General features: G+C 41.0%; 2 protein-coding genes across 10 annotated transcripts in view; one reads left to right on the forward strand and one right to left on the reverse strand.

Annotated features, from left to right (window-relative positions):
* Positions 1–466: 466 nt before the first annotated feature.
* RPS23 (ribosomal protein S23) lies at positions 467–2358 on the forward strand. The gene is made up of 4 exons (XM_004759134.3): positions 467–676; positions 1125–1284; positions 1931–2051; positions 2168–2358. The coding sequence occupies exons 1-4, from the start codon at positions 673–675 to the stop codon at positions 2312–2314; spliced, it is 432 nt and encodes a 143-aa protein (XP_004759191.1). The 5' UTR covers positions 467–672; the 3' UTR covers positions 2315–2358.
* A 10391-nt stretch (positions 2359–12749) lies between these two features.
* Positions 12750–19801, reverse strand: part of ATG10 (autophagy related 10) — a 318724-nt gene continuing 311672 nt past the window's right edge. For 6 of the 9 annotated variants that reach the window (XM_004759142.3, XM_004759139.3, XM_004759138.3 and 3 more), the window contains 2 exons: positions 18357–18454; positions 12750–17727 (listed from right to left, as the gene is read on the reverse strand). In XM_004759142.3, the coding sequence (XP_004759199.1) occupies positions 17628–17727; positions 18357–18454 (198 nt within the window). In that variant the 3' untranslated portion in view covers positions 12750–17627. The remainder of the gene's footprint in view (positions 17728–18356; positions 18455–19801) is intronic. The other 3 variants (XM_045074491.1, XM_045074490.1, XM_045074489.1) reach the window with 3 other exon arrangements.

Here is a 19801-nt window from a genome sequence, read left to right on the forward strand (position 1 = left end):
TGTATAATGACTCAAATCCCAGAAATCTCTCAAATCGATTTCATTCTACAGGAAAACCTCAGTTTAAAATTTTAAATGAATCGCCCAACTTCGTACAACCACCCATAAGTGGAAGCTTTGGTTTTAGGCTTGGTCTATCTCCAATTACTACAACATATCCCCTCAGTAATTTTTTTTTTTCCATTTTACGATTCGGCTCGTGAGTAAGGTTTACGGTTCAGAGGTGTAACTTTGCAAACTACAAGCAGAAGTGCACCGCTCTACCACACACACACACGCTCTGGTCACCACTCTTCCCTCCGCCTCAGCGCCCCTAAGCCCCGCCCCTGTGGGTTTGCCAAGAGCGCCTGCGCCTGGATCGAATTTCACGCAGAGAGTTCTGGGATTGGTAGTCCACATTCCTTCTGTCTCTAGGATTGACATCAAACGAAATAAGCAACAATGCAAGCTAGGTAACACTGAATTTCGCACAAATTAAATAAGACGCAGATTCCGGAAAATGGCGCGAACTCGTCGTTTTCAAACGAGGTTGGGGGCGGGGGGTCAGTTTCGGACCAGGCGCTGCGCAGACAGCTGCATGGGGTCCTTGGCTGGGCGGAGCTTGTTCGCAGTGGCTTGTGGCTCCTTCCTGCTCCGCTTCTCTCTTTCGCTCAGGCCCGTGGCGCCGGCAGGATGGGTGAGCTGTTCGGGGTCGGGCTGCGGGGACCACAAGCCGAATTCGGGGGCTCGGGGACGGGCGGGCGGATAGGAACAGAGCGGTGAGGAGGACGCCCCCGGGAGGCCCGATGGGGAAGGTCAGGGAAGCGCCCCTGTCGCAGGCACATGGCCGGGTGCGGAAGGAGCCCGCGCGGCGCAGAGGCCGCGGAGCTCGGCGGCTCAGGGAGGTTGGGTGGCCGTGCTGCCCCGGAGCGTTAATCGGGAGGCTCCTTCTTTGGGGAGAATGCACCCAGTGGTTCGCTTGTGTCAGCGTCTCCTTTGGTTTGAGGGAAGCTCCGAGGTTTGGGCCATGTGCTAAGGAGCAAAGAAAGAGCCTATGGGCTTGTAGTTCGGTGAGGCGAGGGTCTTGGAAGATGTAAAATATGTCTGGGGTGTTTTCGGAGGCACTAAGGGATTTTGACTTCTAGGCAAGTGTCGCGGTCTCCGTACTGCCAGGAAGCTCCGCAGCCACCGACGAGATCAGAAGTGGCATGATAAACAGTACAAGAAAGCCCACTTGGGCACAGCCCTGAAGGCCAACCCTTTTGGAGGCGCTTCCCATGCGAAAGGAATTGTGCTGGAAAAAGTGTAAGTGGAAGGCCACTGTGTGTTCCTTCGAGGTTTATTTTACTGTGGCAACTCATACAGACCTTGGAAGAAGCGGTGATGGAAATTCTAGGTCTTTCCGGAGCAGTGTTTCAAAGTTGGTAACATGAGGGTTTGGGGGTTAGGTAGCTGAGGATTTTAATCTCTTAATGTTAGCTTGTAATGAATTTGGGGTTGCACTGAGGGCGGGAAAAGTGACCGTAATGAAATAAGGGACGTTATGAGCCTGAAAATGTGGGGGAACTGTTCTAAGCGATTGGCACCCTCAGCTGTTTCACCTTTGAAATCCATCGCATCTTTCTCCTTGGAAAACTAAGGTAAAGAGAAGTTTCTTGCCCAAGGTTAGACATGTTTAAGGCTCCGGTCTGCAGTCAGGATTTGAATCCAAGCTTTCTAGCTCCATTTCTTGATAACATATTTTTTTTTAACAGCTGGTCAAGGGGCCAGATGTTTTCCCTGTTGCGGCAGACTGAGGAAACGCTTGGTTGATAACACGAGTTTGCTTATTTAGGGTCAGACTGAAAAGGCTGAAACAGTATAATTTCTAATAAATTGTTTATGCCTAACTAAATAAAAAGTATCCCTTCTCAAGAAGGCGGCTCACTGTGTTGTGCTGTTTGTGTTTTAGAGGGGTTGAAGCCAAGCAGCCAAATTCTGCCATCAGGAAGTGTGTCAGGGTCCAGCTGATCAAGAATGGCAAGAAAATCACAGCCTTTGTACCCAATGATGGTTGTTTGAATTTTATTGAGGTAAGTGTCTCTTTGTTTCTGTTCCTGAAATGGTTTTTCCTAGCTTTTTATACAATGAATGGGTATTGTTAGTGATTGCCAATGACAGCAGAAGTAAACTGTTGATTTTATTCCAGGAAAATGATGAAGTTCTGGTTGCTGGATTTGGTCGCAAAGGTCATGCTGTCGGTGACATTCCTGGAGTTCGCTTTAAGGTTGTCAAAGTAGCCAATGTCTCTCTTTTGGCCTTATACAAAGGCAAGAAGGAAAGACCAAGGTCATAAATTTTGATTGTAAAAAGGTGATAATAAATTTTCATAAGCTGGGAGTATGTTTTGTGTCTTATTTTCCTTACTGCAGAGATGCAGTATATGCCTTGACATTTTAGGAGACTGGGACTGTCAGGAATTCAGAATTCTCTAGAGTAAATGGGATTCATAGTTATTCTTTCTATGAAATAAAGAAAATGGTAAGTAATCTGGAATAAATGCAGGACAGTAGGCTTTAAATAAACTCACTGCACTTAAAGCAGGAATCATTGTTGGGAAACCATGATAACATACATTCTGGGACATACATTTCCTTGGGGACCCAGTATGACAGATACCACCCTCAACTTGCTTCTGCCTTGGTATTTGAGTGAAGGTTCACGATCCATGTTCCAGTTCTGTGTTTGTGACAGCAAGAAAGGCACTGGATGATTGAGCAGATAAGAGTTAATGGAAGTGTCCAACCTGGCAAATTAAGACCCAGGAGAAAAACTTGTTTAAGAGGAAGGGTGTTAAGCTATAGAAAGATTACCTAAATGCTCTTTATCCTGACCTCATTAACTGATAAGTTTTGACCTTGAGGTTTATTTCAAGGCACAAAGTATCTATTTAGTTAGAAACAGTGGAGGAGGGTTGTAGCTTGATAATTGTTGGAAGGTGGGTGTTAGGTACATGGGGTTTGTTTATAAATTATTTTTTTTTCCAGTAGTTAACATACAGTGTTACATTAGTTTGAGGTGTGCAACATAGTGGTTCAACAATTCCATATATCACCTTTTGCTCATGACAATTAGACTCCTTAATTTCCACTTTATGCTTCCCCTGCCCACCTCCCCTCTGGTAGCCATCAAGTTTGTTCTCTAAAGTTAAGAATCTTTTTTGGTATTTGTAAATTGTTTCAAAATTTCCATAGAAAAATCTCATCCAAAATGAAATTTAGTGTCTTTCTTGAAAGTGATCAGAGGAACTGCTATTGGCAGCATTAAGGTGAGTACTTTCTCTTTCAAAGCCTAGTGTTAGGTTATGTTTAGGATCTTGGAAAATGGAAGTTTTATGGCTTTCGATATCCCATAAGGTCAAGACCATGATCCTTTCCACAGCCCAGGAGATAATGTATGTTTTATCTGGTACCTGATCCAGCAGTATTCTCCCTTGCTTCAAACTCAGATTCCCTGTGCAGTTTTAGGAGGTATCTCATGTCACCTGCTGCTGCCACCATCTCAGACTTCACTGATCCCCAAACATGGCACACTTGTGCATATGCTTCCCACAAATGATGTGATTTGTCTTTCCACAAGGATGGAGGGTGGCTGTTTTTTTTTTTTTTTTTAACTGAAACACTAATGTTTGACATACAACATTGTATATATAAATTTAAGAAGTACATGTTAATTTGGTACATTTATATGTGGTATTAAGATGGGCTGTTTTTTGGTTTCTATTCCAGGGCTTACTAGTGTATGTAGTTGCACAGATACTGGTTAAGTCACTCTCAAAGGCTGACCAGATGCTTTTGGGTGTACATAACTGACCCAACCCAGTAGATTTCTGGGTCTCGTACCATCCCCCTGGCCTGAATTGCAAGAGGCCCCCAAGGGCCACAAGAATCCATATCTGAGCATCAGCACTGGGTCAGCTGCAGTGCGGAGAGCTAGGAGGTGCTGCCTGGCCATGCAGTGTGGAGAAGGCTTGGATAGGGCTAATGGATGGGCTGGCACCGACACCCACCCACCCCTCTCCAGTATGTCCTGTTTCTGGCCGTCCTGAAACCTCAGCCAAACCTGTAGAGAACACCACACCTAGGAGTTAAGACATCCTATGACAGTGGTTTGCACTTGTCTGCTGGGTGCACCGTGGATGCTTGTCTGTTAGTTAAGTGGCTGACAGAAACACAAATCTACCTGCGACTGTTCTAACCCCAATGTTTTGTTTTTAAGATTTTATTCGGTGGTCAGAGAGAGCAAGCACAAGCAGGCAGAGGGGATAAGTAGGCTCCCTGCTGGGCAGGGAGCCAGATGTGGGGCTTGATTCCATGACCCTGGGATCATAACTTGAACCAAAGGCAGACGCTTAACCCAACTCAGCCACCCAGGTATCCCTAACCCCAGTTTTTGAAACAAATCTGCCTTCTCATGGCTCATTCTGTCTCCTGTGTATTCCTCCCACCCATCCCCCACCACCTTTATGACAGATGTTGTCCCTTCTTAGTTCCAGCATAAAGTGTGTGCCCAGTCCTGAGCTGTGCCTGACTACACATGGAGGCTGTAGGGTCAGAGAAAATAGACACCTGGGTGCAAAATTTAAACAAAATCCCAGCAGATTTTTTTTTTTTTTTTTTTTTTTACCCTATAGAAATAGAAAAGCTGGGGCACTTGAGTGTCTCAGTCATTAAATATCTGCCTTCGGCCCAGTGCCCTGGGATCAAGTCCCATGTCCTCTGGCTCCCTGCTCAGCAGGGAGTCTGCTGCTCGCTCTCCCTCTAATCCTCCCCCCTGCTCATGTGCGCTCTCGCTCTCAAATAAAATCATCAAGAAAAAAAGAAATAGAAAAGCTAATGGTAAAATTTTATTGAAAAGGCAAAGGAACTAGAATAGTTAATACTGAAAATGAAGAATAAAGGGTGGAGGAATCACAAAACTTGGTTTTAAGACTTAATTTGTAGCTACAGTAATCAGGAGGGTGTGGTATTGAAGGGGGGCAGACACAGATCAATAGAATAGAATCCGTAAGTAGACTTTACAGGTAAGACCAAGACCAAGTGATTTTTGACAGATAAAAAAGCAATTCAATGGAGGAAACATAGTTTTTACAATAAACAGTACCGGCTTTCATTTGCAAAAAAAGAATGGACCTCAACCTGAATCTCCCATCTTAAACAGAAATTAATTCAAAATGGTTCATAGTATCTGAATAAAATGTAAAGCTATAAAACTTGTAGAAGAAAACAGAGTATCTTCATGACTTAGGTGAAGAGCTTTTAGACAATACATCAAAAGTACCTCCACAAAAAAAAAAAAAAAACCAAAAAACGGTACATTGATTGGACTTTTAAAAAATTTTACTCTGAAAGATGTTATTAAGAGGATGAAAATACAAACCACAGACAAAAATATTTGCAAGTCACATATCCAACAACAGACTTGTACCAAAAGTACATAAAGAACTTTCTAATCTCAAAAGTAAGGAAACAAATGATCCTCTTCCAAAATACACGACTTTCCTTCTTTCATTCTAGGAAGATATATGGTGGCAGGATTTAGTGGTCATAATGGCCATGCTGTGGATAACACTCCTGGAGTCTGTTTCAAGGTTATCCAAGTAGCTAATGTTTCTTTATTGGCTTAGCACAGTCAAGAAAAGAGACCAAGATCGTAAATTGCCATATCACTATAAAATTTTCACTAACAGTGGCTTGTATAATCTTTATTTTAGCCTATAAAATCTGTTTAAATGGATCATTCAAGTAGTCGCTCACATTTCTTAAGACATTATAGTTGGGGGATTGTCTTGGCAGGTTGTACTGAGCATTCTTAGTTTCTAGCACAATTCCTGGCCATATTATTTGGTAAACTGAAGTTATTATGTTTGTTAGTATGTGAGGAAAATAAGTGGATTTTTTTTTTTAAAGATTTTATTTATTTATTTGACAGAGAGAAATCACAAGTACACTGAGAGGCAGGCAGAGAGAGAGAGAGAAGGAAGCAGGCTCCCTGGGACTCGATCCCAGGACCCTGAGATCATGACCTGAGCCGAAGGCAGTGGCTCAACCCACTGAGCCACCCAGGCACCCGAAAATAAGTGGATTTTAAACCTTATTATCATGAAAAGGTGACCACAGGGGTTCTAGACCAAAGCATTAAAACATTAAATTTTGTGAGCATAAAATGTCCCATAGGAGAAAGTCATCATTATAGTGTCACATTTGAAGCCTGAGCCACAGATAAATAACGTTTCCAAATTTGTACATGCAGAGTCTCCCTCTCATTGAGGTGGTCACTCAAGCCTTTAATATATGGTGTCTATCTTCAAAAAAGAGGGGCCCCTCACACCCAGCACCTTGGACCTTTAGTCAGACATAATGAGCACCATCAAGATCCCTTCCTTTAACACATTCTGCTTCCCAGACAACCTGAAGCTTTCACACAGCAATTCAAGTGCCAAGGAGAGTTGCTCTCCCAGGAGGGAAAGGAGGAAATCATGGCCCCGATCACCCCTTCACAGCTTACAGAGAAGTACTTACCAGTGAGCTGCTTGATTACTTGTGGTAATAAGTTATTGACATGAATTCTGTTCTTTAATCTACTCACAATGAGTTGTTTTTGCTTCTTTTTTTAAGTCTAGCTTTCTAAAATCTCTTTTGTGGTGTTTCATTAGAAACAGAACAAGGGGTCAAGTTACTTGGCTGGGCTAAAAGAGTAGGTAGGACATATTGAACGTAATCAAATTTTCTTTTTTTTTTTTTACCTTTTTTTTTTTTTTTAAGATTTTATTTATTTATCAGAGGCGGGGGAGAGTGAGCACAGGCAGACAGAGTGGCAGCAGAGGCAGAGGGAGAAGCAGGCTCCCTGCTGAGCAAGGAGCCCGATGTGGGACTCGATGCCAGGACGCTGGGATCATGACCTGAGCCGAAGGCAGCTGCTTAACCAACTGAGCCACCCAGGCGTCCCCGTAACCAAATTTTCAAGTAAGTTTAGATACTAATGAAAATATTATTATGCTTTTTTACCCCTATTGCCAATCAGCTAATGTTTAAATCTGTACAATAGTGGGCAAAGGAAGCCACATTTTAAATAATGTTTCAATCACAGCTGAGAACAGTTGAGAGCAACATTACTTGTTGAAACATGTTTTGTCCATTAACACCTGCTTTGGAAATGGTGATACGAAATAGACGGATTTGTCATATCATTTTTCCCCATCAGCTTTGTGAATTTATCCAGGCTTCTTATAAGTCTTTAAACTTTTTTCTATATAGTTTAACAACTTCAGGTGATGTTTTGTGCACATTTACAGGTAAGTAGGACCACTTTCCCCCTCTTCAGGTTCCCAGTAGGTTCCATTTTTTCCCCAACCCTTTTAATTCTATATGCAATAATTGATTTTTGTCCCTTCAGTATTTTATACATTTTTAAATGTTTATAATTAGGTTTTTTTTTTTCTGTCACTATACTCTCCTTTTTCTTGCCCATGACATAAATGCATACATTTGTGCCTGCATATTTGTGTGTGTGTGTGTGTGTGTAATAGAAGAAAACCATTATGAATGCAATTTATTGACCAAGATTCTTGATCTAGGATTTGTCTCATAGATTTTAAAGGGTCTAGGTACGTCCTGCAACTGTATGCAGAATTTTCTGCCTTTTTTTTTTTAAGAGAGAGAATGCATGTTTGTGCATGCATGGGTTGGGTGGGGAGGGACAGAGGGAGGAGGGAGAGAATCTTTTTTTTTTTTTTTTTAAGATTTTATTTATTTATTTGACAGACAGATCACAAGTAGGCAGAGAGAGAGGGAGAAGCAGGCTCCCTGCCCAGCAGAGAGCCCGATTCGGGGCTCAATCCCAGGACCCTGAGATCATGAGCTGAGCCGAAGGCAGAGACTTAACCCACTGAGCCACCCCGGTGCCCCAAGAGAGAGAATCTTTTTTTTTTTTTTTTAATTTTTTTATTTTTTATAAACATATATTTTTATCCCCAGGGGTACAGGTCTGTGAATCACCAGGTTTACACACTTCACAGCACTCACCAAAGCACATACCCTCCCCAATGTCCATAATCCCACCCCCTTCTCCCAAGCCCCCTCCCCCCAGCAAACCTCAGTTTGTTTTGTGAGATTAAGAGTCACTTATGGTTTGTCTCCCTCCCAATCCCATCTTGTTTCATTTATTCTTCTCCTACCCACTTAAGCCCCCATGTTGCATCACCACTTCCTCATATCAGGGAGATCATATGATAGTTGTCTTTCTCTGCTTGACTTATTTCGCTAAGCATGATACGCTCTAGTTCCATCCATGTTGTCGCAAATGGCAGTATTTCATTTCTTTTGATGGCTGCATAGTATCCCATTGTGTATATATACCACATCTTCTTGATCCATTCATCTGTTGATGGACATCTAGGTTCTTTCCATAGTTTGGCTATTGTGGACATTGCTGCTATAAACATTCAGGTGCACGTGCCCCTTTGGATCACTATGTTTGTATCTTTAGGGTAAATACCCAATAGTGCAATTGCTGGGTCATAGGGCAGTTCTATTTTCAACATTTTGAGGAACCTCCATGCTGTTTTCCAGAGTGGCTGCACCAGCTTGCATTCCCACCAACAGTGTAGGAGGGTTCCCCTTTTTCCGCATCCTCGCCAGCATCTGTCATTTCCTGACTTGTTGATTTTAGCTATTCTGACTGGTGTGAGGTGATATCGCATTGTGGTTTTGATTTGTATTTCCCTGATGCCGAGTGATATGGAGCACTTTTTCATGTGTCTGTTGGCCATCTGGATGTCTTCTTTGCAGAAATGTCTGTTCATGTCCTCTGCCCATTTCTTGATTGGATTATTTGTTCTTTGGGTGTTGAGTTTGCTAAGTTCTTTATAGATTCTGGACACTAGTCCTTTATCTGATATGTCATTTGCAAATATCTTCTCCCATTCTGTCAGTTGTCTTTGTTAACTGTTTCCTTTGCTGTGCAAAAGCTTTTGATCTTGATGAAATCCCAATAGTTCATTTTTGCCCTTGCTTCCCTTGCCTTTGGCGTTGTTCCTAGGAAGATGTTGCTGCGGCTGAGGTCGAAGAGGTTGCTGCCTGTGTTCTCCTCAAGGATTTTGATGGATTCCTTTCACACATTGAGGTCCTTCATCCATTTTGAGTCTATTTTTGTGTGTGGTGTAAGGAAATGGTCCAATTTCATTTTTCTGCATGTGGCTGTCCAGTTTTCCCAGCACCATTTATTGAAGAGGCTGTCTTTTTTCCATTGGACATTCTTTCCTGCTTTGTCGAAGATTAGTTGACTGTAGAGTTGAGGGTCTATTTCTGGGCTCTCTATTCTGTTCCATTGATCTATGTGTCTGTTTTTGTGCCAGTACCATGCTGTCTTGATGATGACAGCTTTGTAATAGAGCTTGAAGTCTGGAATTGTGATGCCACCAACGTTGGCTTTCTTTTTCAATATCCCTTTGGCTATTCGAGGTCTTTTCTGGTTCCATATAAATTTTAGAATTATTTGTTCCATTTCTTTGAAAAAGATGGATGGTACTTTGATAGGAATTGCATTAAATGTGTAGATTGCTTTAGGTAGCATAGACATTTTCACAATATTTATTCTTCCAATCCAGGAGTATGGAACATTTTTCCATTTCTTTGTGTCTTCCTCAATTTCTTTCATAAGTACTTTATAGTTTTCTGAGTATAGATTCTGTGCCTCTTTGGTTAGGTTTATTCCTAGGTATTTTATGGTTTTGGGTGCAATTGTAAATGGGATTGACTCCTTAATTTCTCCAAGAGAGAGAATCTTAAGCAGGCTCCACTGTGAGATCATGAGCTGAGTCAAAATCAAAAGCAGGATGCTTAACCAGCTCAGCACCCTGGAGCCCCATGTATGCAGAATTTTCTGATATATATCAGGGATGTTTGTATGTATACATACACACACCCACATATATCACACACACACATTTTTCTGAAAATAGGTTCCGTAAATTTTCAGACTTATAAAGGGGTTCCTTCACAAGAAACCAGCTATTGTTTAAAGCTACACAGCAGTGAGCAGATTTAGTCACATATTACATTACTGTCGGTTTTAATCACAGTTGAGAACAGTCACAAGAAGTTGTCTATGGTTTGACATCATTTATGCAATGTCTCCGTGTGGTGAAACTACATGGATCCAGGCTGCAGAATATACAGTTCACATTCTGTTTTGATGGTACCGGCTGATCTAATTATGCAACAGTGGGCCATTTTTTTTTGAGGTCTTCTTAAAACACACTATTTTTTAATTTAAATTCTGTTAGTCAACATATAGTACCTCATTAGTTTCAGATGTAGTGTTCAATAATTAGTTGGTGTATAACATTCAGTGCTCATCACATCATGTGCCCTCTCTAATGCCCATCACTCAATTAACCCATCCCCCCACAAATCTCCCCTCCAGCAAACCTTGGTTTGTTTCCTAGAGTTAAGAGTCTCTCATGGTTTTTCTCCCTTTCTGATGACTTCCCATTCAGTTTTCCCTCTCTTCCTATATGATCCTTTCTTATATTCCCTCTCTTCCTATATGATCCTTTCTTATATTCCATTTATGAGTGAAACTATATGATTTTCTCTTTCTCTGATTGACTTTTTCACTTAGCATGATACCCTCCAGTTCCATTCATGTCAGTGTCAATGGTAAGTATTCATTCTTTCTGATGGCTGAGTAATACTCCATTGTGTGTGTATATACATATATACTACATCTTCTTTATCCATTCTTCTTTTGATGGATATCTTGGCTGTTTCCACAGTTTGGCTATTGTGGACATTGCTGCTATGAACTTTGGGGTGCAGGTGCCCCTTCAGATCACTACTTTTGGATCTTTGGGGGTAAATACCTAGTAGTGCAATTGCTGGGTCATAGGGTAGTTCTATTTTTATCTTCTTGAGGAACCTCCATACTGTTTTCCAGAGTGGATGCACCAGCTTGCATTCCTACTAACAGTGTAAGAGGGTTCAACAGTGGGCCATTTTATTTATTTATTTTTTAAGATTTTATCTATTTATTTGACAGACAGAGATCACAAGTAGACAGAGAGAGAGGAGGAAGCAGGCTCCCTGCTGAGCAGAGAGCCTGATGTGGGGCTTGATCCCAGGACCCTGAGATCATGACCCGAGCCGAAGGCAGAGGCTTTAACCCACTGAGCCACCCAGGCGCCCAACAGTGGGCCATTTTAGAGGGAAGTTCCCCAATGTTACTGGCAAAGGCAAAAGCCGAAAGAGGGTGCAAAGTTCTACCTGAGGAGAAGAGCAGAGGACAAGAACCCAAAGATGTTTTAACATCTAAGACTGATGTAAAACTTGTCAGAATAGATCAAATGAAAAATATTTAGTATACACCTATAAAAACAGATGACATAATGTCTACAATTTTCTTTAAAATATTTATGCAAATATAAAGTTAAGGTTAAATGAAGCAAATATGTCAAAAATCTTGGTAATTACAGATTCTGATTCTGATGTTCATGAGGGTTCATTATATTATTTACTTTTGAGTACACATAAAATTTTCCATAATATTTTTTTAAAATTACATATAAATCCTAATTATTTAACTCTATGCTTCTGGTTGTAATAGAACCAATAGATGGACAGTCAGCTCTGATAGTAAAAAAACAGATTTGGGGCAATAAAATGGACAATAAAGAAGCTGGAAAACTCACAGTAGCAGCACTGAGAAATGCATAGATACTGGGAAGAAACAAAGCTGAGCATCCATGCAAATTTTACCAGGACATGAAGAGAAAAATGATTGTTTCCATAATAAAAGCAAAGGAAAATAAAACTATTTTCAAAGATTTTTAGGAAATGGTAAGATACAGACTACTGCTGTGAATGTAAATCCCTATAGTCTTACTGATGAACAATTTAGCGACAAGAATCAGAAGTCTAAAGACACTCCATATCCTTTGATCTGTTCATTCCCTTTGTAATAGTATAACCTAAAGAAACCAAATGTGAGTAACTGTTTCTGCACACATTCCTCATTGCATTACGTACATTCTGAAAGCTCTCTGAGAGGGGGACTATGTCTACCTTATGGACCACTATCTTTCTAGCACAGGTCATGACCATGTACGAGGTGGAGTGCTCAAGGAGTGTATACCAACTAAACAGTGAAGAATTAGAAACACCCTAAAAGTCCAACAATAGGAGAACTAGTTGGAACATTTTGATATGGAAGATTACTAGTCATTTTAAATTGTTTTTCAATATGACATGGGAAAATGCTGCCAATATAATGTTAAATGGGAAAAATCATAATGTAAAACCACATACGGAATGACCCTAATTATGTTTAAACTAGTATGAAGAAATACATCAAAAATTTAACTGCGGTGACCCATGGGTGATTTACTCTTAGGCACATTTAAAATGTTCTCCTTTAAATGTTTGTGTGGCTTCCAAGTTATCTATAAGGACTAAAATGTTTTCTAAAAATGAATTTTAGTTTCACAGTCTACAGCTAGATAAGGGTAGCATTATAAAAAGAGCCAACATCTTTGATTTCTTTCGATCCAAGTTCTCACTCTCCACTCTCTGAGGTAACCTCTCTTACAAATTTGGTGTGTCCTTCTAGATCACTTTTCATGTTTTCAGATACATATACTGTAATAGGTACTATAGAAAATGTGCGGTACTGGTGTATTTTTTATATAAACAGTATTAAGTTGCATGCATATTTATCATCTAGTTTCTGTTTTCTGTTTTAACTCAACAATCTATATATGAGAACTGCCTATGTGGAGATTGAATTCATTCCCCTTAACTGCCATACAGCATCACGTTTAATTTAGCCATTTCCCTAATAATAAGCAGGTAAGGGCCTGGCTATTCTCTTGGAATCTATTGAAGAAATGAGGGGAGGAGACACATCCCACACCACCGCTGTGCCAGGGAAAAAAAATCTTCTCAAAGAAAAGAGTGGGTCATGGTTCTCAAAAAAGGAAAGCGGGTCCAATTCCTGGTGCCTGCAGAAAGATCACCAGATCTTTCTCCACGCTTAGTATTCAGCACATATACAAACATTCCACAAAGATTTACTGAGTATTACCATGTGCCAGGCATCATGCTAAACTCTGAAGATCTGGCATGCAACGTGTATTGTTATTTACAATGCACAATAGGCTGGAGATATACTGACCTATGATTTCCAGGTTAACCTATCAATGTATGCTTAGTTAATTTTTTGCCTCAGCTGTAACAGTGATTTCTGGGTATTTGAAAAGCTTCAGAGAAATACAAGAAATCATAATGCAACCATAGGTTTTATTTGTTCTCAATGAAAGTGTATTTCAATGTAGGAAAAAAAATTTGAGTTTCCAGTTTGTTCTTAATAATTTACAAATGGGACTTGGTGATACCTAAAATCACTTTCAGTTTTAAGTCTAGAATACAGGATACTTGCAATTGGGCTCTTTTACCAGTAGGTGTTGCTATTGACAACACAAACGTTTTAAAAGCAAGGCCTTTGCATTACAGTACTGCTTGAAGGAACACTACAGCATTTCAGGATACGAAAGCACTTTTACAGACAAGCCCTATAAAAGGACCTATGTGCATATTTAAGTATCTCAGTGCCATGGGCACAATTGTAGTTAAGTACTGCCTATATCCTTCTAGAACAACCCTAAGCAACTTACTGGCCAGCAGTATAAGGGAGGAATCAAAAGGTCTTAGAATTGGGAGGGATCTTATTTGTCCATCAGTTTTCAAATCCCCATTCCCTGGAGTTAGAAATATATTTACATTACTACCTAGTATGCACGTGTGCAAATACACACATACCTATATAAACAGATGTGTAACTTGTGGGACTTAAGTCTTAACTTACAGGATTTGATCCTACCTTCAGATTTATAGTGTCAGAACTGAACTGAATTGTAGGATCCCAGCTGGTACTACAGAATTGCTTGTTGTGTCAAAAACCCACACATCTAGAGTCAGAAATGTTGTGAGTGTAGTAGTGTGAGAATAAAGAAGACACACAGGGAGTGTTTCCCAGACATACCCTATTTCATAAAAACATATATATAGGTCATAAACTAGTAACTGGATTTTACATGATCTAATACACTTCCTTCCATTTAATACATTTGTAAAGAGAGGTTCAGAGAGGTGGAGTGAATTGCCCCAGGTAACACAGCCAAGACTCAGGCTTTTCAGGACACTGGCAGTTTTGTTTTGGAAGACCCCTGGGCAAAAATTGAAAAATGTCCTTGGCATACTCCCAGCACGTCCCCCTCTCCAACCTTCTAAAGCCTGTGGGCCCGAACCTGCTGGTGAAAAAACTGACAAAGTACAGGTGTGGTTAGTTATATGCAATTGTCATTTTAAAGATACAGGATCTTTCTCAAATGCACATATGATCACTTCACTTCCTCTACTTGAATTCTCAATGGCTCTTTCTGGTTTTCAGACCAAATGCAATTCTCAGCGTGGCCATCGATTTCCTCCAGACCCAGCCCCAGTTCTGCTAGCCAATCTCAGTAGTTCTGCTAGCCAACCTAACTCTTGACCATTTCCCCATGCATTTTCAAAGGCTTTCCTGCATTCTTGACCTAGCTAAATCCTAAGCTTGTCACGACTCCACTCACATTCCTCTTCTATGAACCTTCCCGCGTGCTTGCTTTGCACACCTTTGCCACAGCACGACCTTCTGTCCCTGAATCTTCTTGTCTGTCTTTTCCAGTGGACTAGGGGCATTCTTAGGAGCCAGGGTCATGTCTTTCTGCTTATCATCCCTGGCAGCTAGCCTAGGACTCAGTATATAAGAGGAACTCAATGGGTATCTGCTGGAGGGAGTATTTGTATATTCGTACTCTCACATTTTAATGGTAAAAAAATAAAAACCCCAACACACTGGAATATCAGCTCTGTGAATTATGTAAGAGCTGGTTGTGACAATGCAGACCTCCATTTTCTCATATCTTAAGAGTATGATGAAGAAATATATGTATCTTAGGAAAAATGGATGCAAAAACGCAGTTTTAGCGTCTTTTTTTTCCCCCCCTCTTTATCTAATACATCTGTGTTAGGAGGATGGTTAGTTTTGTTTTTTAACTCCCAGTCTGTAAGCGAGTACTGAATGGTTAACACAGCTTCTCACCCACCCAGTCAAATGGGTAAGTTACTTATAATCCATCATTAAAGTGTGGGAAAGAAATCAGAGTGAAAGGGAGACAATTAAATGTTGATATGACTAAGTATAGTAAGTAACGAAGGGGCAGGTCGACCAGTGGTGGCTGTGATGGTTAGAGATGGCTTTGTGAGAGTGCATTTTATGGAGTAGGTTGGGACTCGAGTAGAGAGATGGAGAAGAAAGCATTTCCAGGTGGGAACCAGCATGAACAACCGCCAGGTAAGAATGTGGGGCCCATGTGTGTCGGGAGGAATCAAGGCTGCAATGAGCTCGGAGGGTATGCTGACGCTGAAAGGGAGCAAGGGGCCAGTCATCCCTCATCCCTCTTCCTCCCTGTGCCGTTGTGCTGGTTATGAAACGCGTTCAGGTTGACTTTCCATTTTGGTCTCCTCCTGGCTCTTGTTAGGTGGGTGGGATGGGTATTAAGGGACTTTAAACATAGAGATGGTAAAAGACGAAGATGAGGACAATTAGCCCAAGTCACACAGCTGGCAGCTAACCAAACTCACAGTCTAGATCTCTACACTTGTATTTCACAGACCCGAGAATTGCAGTTGCTCTCACGAATCACACGGCTGAGGACCAAAGAGGTGAAGGAAGTTTTCCAATGCTACGCAAAAGCAGAGTTCAGGGTATTGGCTGGAAGCAGTTTTAACCAGCCTTATTTCTGCTTGAAGGGGTTTTGCATTATATTAACTGGAGAAGAAACCCAGAGGCAAAAGCCTCATATTGCAGAGTAAGAACTGTTACTTTGAGAAAACAAAATATTTTCTAATGTTTTATGACTGTTGGGATAACAGCCTGTTATATAGCTGCATTCTTAAAAATGGAAATTTTTATCAACCAAAAATTAAAATTTTTTGTTAAGTGGAAATATTCTGAAAAGGAAGAGAGTAGCCTGAGGAAAGGGACCTTTTCAGAACTTTTTCATGCTCCTGATGAGTTTTAGGTCTTCATCAATCAGAGGGGAAAAAATTTAACTTAAAAACAACACCAACACCAACACAAAACCTACACGCTGTCCCTACAGTGACTGACCACTATCATCTCAGAACCTGTTAGCAAAGGATAACTATTATTTCCAGACAAGTACATCATCCAGACAACATATTATTATCCTTTATTTAGGTTTTTTTTTTTTTTTTTTTTTTTTTTTTTTTTTTTTACCCTAGGAATGACATGGTCTGAGAAATGACTTGCTGAGAGATCTGTGTTTACATTAGGGAGAGTTGGTGGGGGGGTGGAAATCCCTGAAGAAGTTGAAAAGATGTTAAGTGGTAAATACCAAAATACCCAGCAAGCATGTAAGCAGGCTCTCATCCCAGCATGAATATGTGCAGCTCAGCATTTTAAAATTTACTTTTAGCTTTTCCAGCAGTTTGAATTAACCCGTTCTCTACTTCAGCTCCCTGTGTGAGAGATCAGCCCCGAACCTACAGACTAAAAGCACAAGCACAGTCTTCTGTGACTGGCCAGCAGATAATCCCCTCTTCCCGACTGCTTGCTCTGAGCAGACTGCCTTGCAGACACACATCTCCTGGATATTCCTACCGACCAGGAGGCGCAGGGCAATGCCCAGTGTTAGGAAGTACGTCCAGCTTGTTGGAGCTATACACAGAATTAGAAAAGGCCTGTTGGGAGACCCAAACAATACGAATAAATACCACACCAACAGTACATCCAGATCAGAGGTTCTCCAAAAGCAGGTGTGTCATAATCACTCCACAGAGGCTGTTCCAGGAGGTTGACCCCAACATTTGCAGTCAAAAAAGATTCTCAGGTGACCCTGAAGTATATCCTGCATCAATAGACACGAATCTAGATTCTCTAAAGAAACAATTATATTTTTGTCTTAGTTTCAGCCCCTGGCAAGATAAAATGAAAAACAAAACAAGCAACTCCAAACCAACAGTTCTTCTAGATGAGGGACACAGCCTGTCGGTTACTGCAGAATTTGCTTCCAGTGGAAAAATAAATCCATGTCAAAATCTTGGTGAGTTGAACTACTGCACGGTATCTGTCCTATTAAAACCGGGCTGGCCAGGTACACTTTCGTTGTTCTTCATGCTGCAATTTCTAGGTTCCTTGGCTCAATGGAAGAAAGTGAAGAACAAGAACAAAACAAAAGCTAAGAGAATAAAAGAAGGTTAACTGAACAGTAAAGACTTATTTCAAGAATAACAATTCTGAAATAAAATCATCCACTCCTGTAGTTGGGTGAGTGTTATTATAGCAAAGTCCAATGCTTCCTAAATGCTTGGGCACAGGTTGGTCAGGAACCTAAACAAACAGATCATATTCTGCCGTAATTATTAAAGATGAAAGAAGACTTAATATTTGATGGGGCCAGTAGGGACCCCAAGTGCAACAGAGACAACAGGATCTTTATACTAGCAAAACATTCAGCGCAGGCTTTCCTTTTTACCTTGTCAAGTGACACTTCATTCATCCTGAGAGGCGGTTCTGGCATAACTCAGAGGTAGATTAAGCCCAACAACTGGCCCTACAATGCTCAGCCATGACGTGATATAGTTGACACTCCTAGGAAACAAGTGAAAACACATGCAATTCTAATGTTGGATGAGTGGTGGAAAATCACCACCAACAGTAGAGACAAGCTGACTTCGAAGGTATGTGCCCACCATGTGGAATCCCAGTTATTTCCAAGTGTTCGCTCCATTGCCTGACAAGGACTTGAGATCCAAAGAGACTGAGGTCGTTAAAGGAGGAGTCAAGGCATTGAGGCTCCTGACTCCTCTTGGAGATTCCAATGTGACAGTTAAAATTAATTGCATTTGCTAAGGTAGCAGAGGGAGTGGTTAAGAACATGGCTCTGAGGCGAAAATGCCCGGGCTCAAATCCCTGTTCTACCCCTTAACAAGCTGTGTGAACTTGGCCAAGTCATTTAACCTCTCTATGCTTTAGCTTTCTCCTCTGTAAACTGGGTAAAATAATGGAACTTAGCTCAGGGGTGTTAAAAAAATCCAACATATTAATATCTCTAAAATACCTAGAATAGTGCCTAGCACACAGCAAAAATCAATAGCTGTTAGCCATTACTATTATTACAAAAAATATTTCTTTTTTAGCTTAGCTTTTAGAGTCACATAAAAAGATTTACACTTTTAAAGTAAGAGTAAAGACCAATGTATCTTGATGGTGTTTCTCACCTATTGATTTTTCGAGAATTCTCTAACACAGGAGTCATGAATTCATTCGTCTTGCAGGGATGAAGTACAAAGAAGGGTTGTCCAAGCACTGGGTGCTCCTGTAGGAATCAGAGTTGGTCCGGGATCGCCGGTGTGAGTTACTTCGAAAAAGTTAAAACGCACAATCTGGTTTGTTAAAATAAACGTGTGTTTTAAATTCCAAGTTACTAAGTTAAGATACAGATCAATTTCAGTTTTGAAATGTAATTCATAATCCAAACATGAGAAGAAGCTGGAGAGAAGGAGTTAGGAATTGATAAAGTAGTACAGTCAAGGACAGGAGGCCACACGGCTTTGTTTTACACAATATGAACTGTAGATCAATTTTATCCGTTCCCTTGAACTCTTTGTCAGCTGGTGTTTCTCTTTGGCTTATAATTATTCTCCAGTTTTCCCTCAAGGATGTCTGCGAAGCCCAGAAGCTTGACCATTTGAACCACGCATTTCATTTGTCTCTTTGCAAGGGGACCAAAATCTTAACACATTTTTTTTTTTCCAGAAACTAAGCCAACATGTTGGTTGTTTTGAGCCCGACTGTACTGCAACAGGCATACTTTCGATGGGTAAAATGGCAGGGGGACGAGGCAGGAGAATGGCCTGCATTATTTAAATTGTTATACTTCTGTTTTCTGTCTGTCTGTCTCCCTGAGTCCCTCTGTTTATCTGTTTCTATCCTTCTGTCTTTTCCAAGCTTATAGGGCAGTTTCTGGAAGTCAAAAGCCCATTTGATGGAATTCCACTGCCTTTGTAAGAGAATGACTAGATAGAAGTATACAGGTCAGATGCAGCCAAGGTTGGGGAATGCACATCATTTGGCAAACAACGGGGAGCCCCAGGAGGTTTCTATGTAGCAAGTTACTTCGAACAAATTGTACTGACACTAAAGCAACTATTGACAATAAATTATTGGTTGTTTACATTGTAGATTCACCATTATGCCAAAGACTGCAGCCGCAAATACTACTATGGTCTAAATGTTTGCATTTCTCCAAATTCATATATTGAAATCCTAATGCCCAGGGTGACGGTCTTACAGGGGGTGGGGCTTTGGGAGGTAATTAGGTCAGGAGGGTAGAGCCATCTGGAGTGAGATTTAGGACCTTATAAAAGAGACCCTCTAGGGGCACCTGGGTGGCTCAGTGAGTTAAGCCTCTGCCTTCGGCTCAGGTCATGATCCCAGGGTCCTAGGATCGAGCCCCACGTCAGGCTCTCTGCTCAGCAGGGAGCCTGCTTCCTCCTCTCTCTCTGCCTGCCTCTCTGCCTATTTGTGATCTCTGTCTGTCAAATAAATAAATAAAATCTTAAAAAGTAAATAAATAAATAAAAATAAAAAAGACCCTAAACGCTAGCCCACCCCTTTCTGCCACGTGAGGACACAACAAGAAGTGTACGACCTGAAAGAAGGC

Source organism: Mustela putorius, unplaced genomic scaffold, assembly GCF_011764305.1.
Source record: "Mustela putorius furo isolate JIRA1106 unplaced genomic scaffold, ASM1176430v1.1 tig00537350_pilon_pilon_pilon, whole genome shotgun sequence".
In the NCBI taxonomy this organism is placed as follows: domain Eukaryota; kingdom Metazoa; phylum Chordata; class Mammalia; order Carnivora; family Mustelidae; genus Mustela; species Mustela putorius.